The sequence below is a fragment of the Alligator sinensis genome, unplaced genomic scaffold, assembly GCF_000455745.1.
Source record: "Alligator sinensis unplaced genomic scaffold, ASM45574v1 scaffold628_2, whole genome shotgun sequence".
NCBI lineage: Eukaryota > Metazoa > Chordata > Crocodylia > Alligatoridae > Alligator > Alligator sinensis.
Window position 1 is genome coordinate 6870358 of NW_005841833.1, and position 5680 is coordinate 6876037.

General features: G+C 67.4%; 1 protein-coding gene across 1 annotated transcript in view; it reads right to left on the bottom strand.

Moving 5' to 3' along the window:
* The window catches only part of TTC28 (tetratricopeptide repeat domain 28), a 252570-nt gene that overhangs the window by 13733 nt on the left and 233157 nt on the right, over positions 1–5680 (bottom strand). The window contains exon 14 of the mRNA XM_025199735.1: positions 3091–3239. Coding sequence (XP_025055520.1) covers positions 3091–3239 — 149 coding nt within the window. The remainder of the gene's footprint in view (positions 1–3090; positions 3240–5680) is intronic.

The following is a 5680-nucleotide window of genomic DNA, read 5'->3' on the forward strand; positions in this document are numbered from 1 at the left end:
CGCGGCGAGCCGGCCTGCGTGCTCTGCAGCTCAATGCGCCGCCTCGCCTCCATCTCGCCGCTCTGCAGAGACCGAGCTGACAAGCCGGCACTGCCCGCCGGGGGGCTGTTGTCTTCCAGAAATGTTTTCTTTGTGTATTCTGTTTGACTCGCTGCTCCGCAGCCCGAGCCCTGGGCCGCGTCACGGGGCCATCTGAGCCATCCTGACATGTGCCTGGCCGAACGTTCGCGTGATGGCTGCGTGCACATCAGGGGGAGGCGCGCACAACTGCTGGGCTCATTTGCACATCCTGGGCCTGTCTCAGAGCTGGTTTCAGGGGGCGCCCAAACCACAAGCCTCTGCTTGGTGAGAGCAGGGGGGCAAGGTCTGGACGGCAGGGCCCTGGGTGCCTGCGCTCTTGCAGCAAGCCAAGGACGCGGGCCCCTGGGCCGGTGCTCAGCTGGTTGCGGGGGCAGGAAAGGCCGCGTTATCGCCTGCATTGGCGATGACATGATTTGCTGGGAGGCAACTGTGCTGTTAGCTGGAGTGCTGATGAGCCGCCGACCTTGCTAGCAGCCAGCGCCGCGATGGACAGCAGCGACGACCGCCCTTGAGAAGACTGGGCCGTCCAGCCGCCCAGCCCCTGCTCCAGACCGTCCTTGGCCAGGGGAGCAGGGCAAGAGCCAAGCTCCAGGGTCAGATTATTCGAGATCTGGCCGGTCGTGCAGAGCCCTGGCCAGCCCGTGGCTCTCAGGAGGCCGGCTGCCTCCTCCTAGCCTGCACTGCGGCTGTGCTGCCCCTGCCAGGGGCTGGGCCAGAGCCCCGGTGCGGCCAGTCAGGCCTGTCCCTCCGTGCTGGGCACAGCCTTATAGAAGGGCACAAGCACCTGACTCGTCAGCAAGAGGAGGGCAGAGAGCAAGACAGAAGGGCAAGGACTCCCGTGTCTGCCAGCTGAGAGCAGGCAGCCAACAGCCGCTGCAACCATCCCACAGCTCCCGGTGCCTCCTCCCTCCGCCGTGCCCAGGGAGCAGATCCCGACACGCAGCGGGGCTGCCCCACAGGAGAAGGGGCTGCAAGGGTGCTGGACCTGCCAAGGGCTGGGACCTTCCTTAGAGCTGCAGCACCAAGGTCTCTGTTCCCACGCACACCTAGCTCAGCTCTCCCAGGCCCCCAGCATGGCAGCAGGGGCATCCCCTGGTGCAGCCTGGGCTGCGGACTGGCTAGGAAGCGGCAGGGCATGCGAGTGGTGCCTGGCACTGCTGCAGTCATGTCCCAGGGCATCTCTGAGCAGACAGGACTCCCTCCGATGCCCTGACCACACGGCTGACAGTGACCTGGGGACCTGGTATGCCCCTGCCACCCGCTTCCCAGGCACGCATGACATCTCTCTCAGAGGCAGCTGCCTCAGCAGCGCGGCCCCCTCTCCTCCGCCAGGGATGAGGAGGGCGGACATGATGCGCGGCAACGGGCGATGTGCAGGACGCCAGGGCGGGCTACTGGAGATGATGGTCCAGGGCAGCCGCCAGGCTGACAGCAGAGGACAGCGCGTTTGGAGGCAGCGCGCTCCCCTTGGGCACGAATCGCAGCAGGCTGCGACGCGGTGCCCGGGGCAGGGGATCGTTCCTCTCCGCTTCCCCGGCCCCGGAGCCGCGGCCCTGCTGCCGGGCAGGCAGTTGTTCAAATAATTACGAGCCCAGCGTGATGGGACTAATCCCCGCAGTCTGGAAGTGACTACAATTTTTGCCCTGGACTCCTCCTTCCACTATTTGTATTGAAAGGCTGAACCCCGCAGCTCCCTGCTCCGTCTAGGAGCCCCGCAGCCGGCTGGCCTCAGCGGTGCGGCACTGCCCTCCAGCGGCACACAGAGGAACCGGGACCTAGCTGTGCACCAGGCTTGGCATCAGGGGGCAGAGCTGAGCAAAGCCAGCAAGGAAAGGGAGCCTTTTCTCTGGCCTTCACAGGTTTCCTGCTTCCACTAGCACAGATGTCTCCGGACTGAGCGTGCCGTCAAACCTCTGACCTCCGAGACGTCAGCTGAGTGCGTGGGGCACCTCCCGACCCACCCCGCAGGCCCGCCAGGCACCGTCACAGCCCCCGTGTCCTGGGCCAGCAGCACAGACCTTGCTGAGGCCGCAGCTGGCAGGCGTCACCGTGCCGGAGGAGACCAGCCGTCAGCTTGCCCTCCCTGCCTCCTGCGCCTCTCGGCAAGACCCTACGTCAAAACTGTCCTCAGCTGCTGAGGCCCCTGTGCTGTCGCACATCAGTGCCCCACTGCCGACCCCTCCAGGTCATCCCCGTCTCTGGGCCGAGGCTGCAGCCGATGCCCTTCGGACGCCTGGAGACCATGTGTTGGGGAGCGGGGATGTGATTCACAGCCCCTGTCTGCAGGCTGCCGGCAGCAGTGAAAGGACGGGAGACGCACGTGCCAGGGGCATAACTCATGTTTCCCTGGCCTCGGCGCAGGGTGTAAATCAGGCCAGGCTATTAATGCCCTCTGTGAGTGCAGGGCTAGGATGCTCCTGCGGTGCTGTCACCTCATTAGAGGAAGGACGCAGCTGAGGCTGAAGGCGCTGCCAGCCACGGGCAGCGGGAGGCAGAGCTTGGAGGGGGACGAGGGGTGGGGATGGGGCCACAGCTGCCAAGGGCTGGAGACCTGGCGAGGGTGCAGGAGGTGCAGGCCAGCTGCAGGCAGGAGCTGTGGCAGGAAGCCTCTGCCCCCACGTCCGATGCACATTTTGGGGGACGGGGAGCTGACCCATCAGTGACCACAAGCCACCCAGTGACCCGCTGGGCAGATCATTCCTCAGCCTGAGCTCAGAGGAGCTCCGGTCACAGCGGTCAGCGCCTCGCACGGAGCCGCAGGGCCTCACCCTCACGAGCCTGAGCTCCCAGGGCTGCCCGCAACGGAGCCAGGCATGGACTTGACCCGTCCTAGCACCTTCTGGGGTCTCTGCGCAGGACCCGCTGCCCAGGCCTCCCTGCTACTGGCCAGTGGGAAGCCCAGGGGCAGAGGTGTGCCAGGCTGGGGACACAGCACGGCCCGGCTCTGCATGCCAGGCCCAAGACCTGGCCCCCACAGGCTCCCCCTGCCCACCCCAGGCGTGTACTCACCCCCTCCATGGGCCCGATGAGCAGGTCGTAGAGCGCCCGCAGCGGGGGCTTGCTGAAAGGGGCCTGGCGCCGGGGCAGGGAGGACGTCCCGTCCTTCACGGGCGACATGGTGCTGCTGAACAGGCTGGTCATGCTCTGACAGCTCCTGCAGACAGGAGGCAAGCAAAAGGTTACCTGCAGGCACGGGAGAGCCGGATCTCCCCGACCGTGGTGCAGGTGGGGCTGGGTCCCACGAGCCAGATCTCGGCCCGGCCGGATCCTTCTGCTCAGTCCCACGCGGCGCTGAGCAGGGGTGGCATCGAGAGCAGGCAGCAGCTGGGGCACGGGCAGGGGAGGCGTGCTCACACTCGCTGCTGCCGAGGGGGCAGCTCTCGTCCCCCGCGCTGGGAGTCAGCTGCACCCCACTTACACCCACACCCAGCCGCCACGGAGAGCAGCCCGTCAGCCCCCGGCATTGCTTGGGCCAAGACTGAGCTTCCAGAAGGCCAAAGGGAGCCGCGGGCTAAGACATAAAGGGGAGTAAAGGCCACAGGAGGTCCTCTCTCTTCCCTGGGGCTTGCGGGGTGCCCTCTGCCCCACTGCTTCTCCCACCCTCGCCCTCCCCTCCCCTGCCCGCCAGCCACCGTCCTCGCTGCTGCGGTCCCCGTGCAGAGCCCGAAACCACCCAAACCCTTCTGCCCAGCACCTTCTCCCGCCAACGGCTCCCAGAGCCGGCCCGTCAGTCAGCACGGGGTCCGGACCAGGCTGCTGGGGTGGGGAGGAGCAGGGACCTCCGAGGGCCCCTGGACACGGACAGACACAGAGCAACACCCAGCTCAGGCCGTGCAGAGGCCAGGCCAGGCCTGGGGCCGACGGCCCCACTGCTGGCGCTGACCCGGCCTGAGCCTCGATGCCCCGCGGCGGCTCAGACGGACGGAGCCAGGCCTGGCAGGAGCGCTGTGCCTGCAGATGGCACTCGCGAGCCTCTCGCAACCGTCAGGCCTCGTTTCCTGGGGAGCACGATCGCTCTAATCAGCAGCGTCGCCGTCATCTTGAAAGGACGGCCCCGAAGCCACGCAGCCCCAGCCCGCCACTCAGATGGGTTTTCATTAGGCCAGATCTGAGGCTGCAACATCAAAGACTGATGTCCCAGCCCCTCGCATGGGCCATGGACAGCGAGCAGCACAGGGGGGACAATAGTCCCTTTGTGCAAGCCTAAGAGCGCTGGCACCTCCTGCCGCGCCCCAGCTCTGCCCTGCCAGGCCCCGCCGCGCCAAGCCGAGACTACCCCTGGGGGCTTCCCCCCTGCATACGGGGAGCCCACCCGCTCCCCCCTGCAGGGAAGAGGGAGACGGGGGCTCGGGGTTGCTGCATCCGCACAAGCCCCGATGCATCCCCGGTGCAAGCCTGCTGCATGCCCTGTGTGCACGGGACAGACCCGCGGGTGGGAGCACGGGGCTTTGCCGGAGGCCCCACAGAAACCAGGGCCGGTCTCCCGCATGGACGCTGCGCTGGGGGTGGGAGCGGGGAAGCAGCTCCTCAGCTCGGCCGGGCCGCACCCGGGATGACCCTGAGGCAGTCAGAGCACCTGTGCGCCCAGGGGTGCACCGTGCGCACCCCAGCCGGCCCCTCGCTCGGGGCAGCGGTGACAGCAGCGTAGCCCCCTCCCCACAGCCGCACCCCAAGCCTCCAGAACCTGCCCCGACTGCCGGGACCCACAGACCACCCAGCCCAAGGCCTGTGCTCAGACGGCCCCACGCCGCGTCTGGCTTGGCACTGGACCAAGGAGATAAGGGCTCCTTGGCCAGCGCTTTTATCTGCCTCCCAGGCCCCAGCCTCGTCCGGGGCAGCCAGACGCCTCTCCGCTGTCTTATCAAGCCTGAAGCTGCTTGGAGGGGCTGGCTGCATGGCGCTCCCCAGCACCGGCACCACAGCCTCGCCCGGGCTCCAGGGGCTGCAACGGTGGATGTCGGGGCCTCCTGGCTGGCAGGCTGCCGGGATGCTGCAGCCAGCTGGGCCCCACGCATGCACGTGCTCTGGGCACCAGGCTGGCCCTGGGGCAGCAAGCGGGTGTAGGGCACAAGTGGGACGGCCCCCCATGCTCAGACGCTACGCGGAGGCTGCAGCATCTTCATCGGGGCGCAGTGACCCCATGCTCTTCCAGCTCAGACACCTGCTGCCATCAGTGCAGGGCACGAGAGGCTGAGATCAGCCGGTGCTACGGAGGCAACACCATGCATTCCCAGCTCATTAGTGTGATAGTTAAAATTAATGGGAAGCAAACGTTTGCAGCCTGCAAACAAGCAGCATGCCCAGCACCCAGCCGCGCCTCGCTGCCGTGGGGGCCGGACTGCCGGACCGGCTGCCCTGGAGCCGCGCACACCAGAGGGGTTGGAGGGAGGGAAGCCAGGCCCCCTGCTCCGTGAGGAGGGCAGCACCCCAGGGGCTGCCCCGGCACCCGCCCCTCCTCGGAGGCAGTGCTCCCCGCCCAGCCACGGCGATGGGAGTGGGAGAGGCACGCTCGCAGCTCCCCTCCGGGCTGGGCGGCGCTGCCAGAAATCCCTGGCTGAGCCGGCAGCAGGCCCACGCTCCCACCCGTTGACAAGGTTGT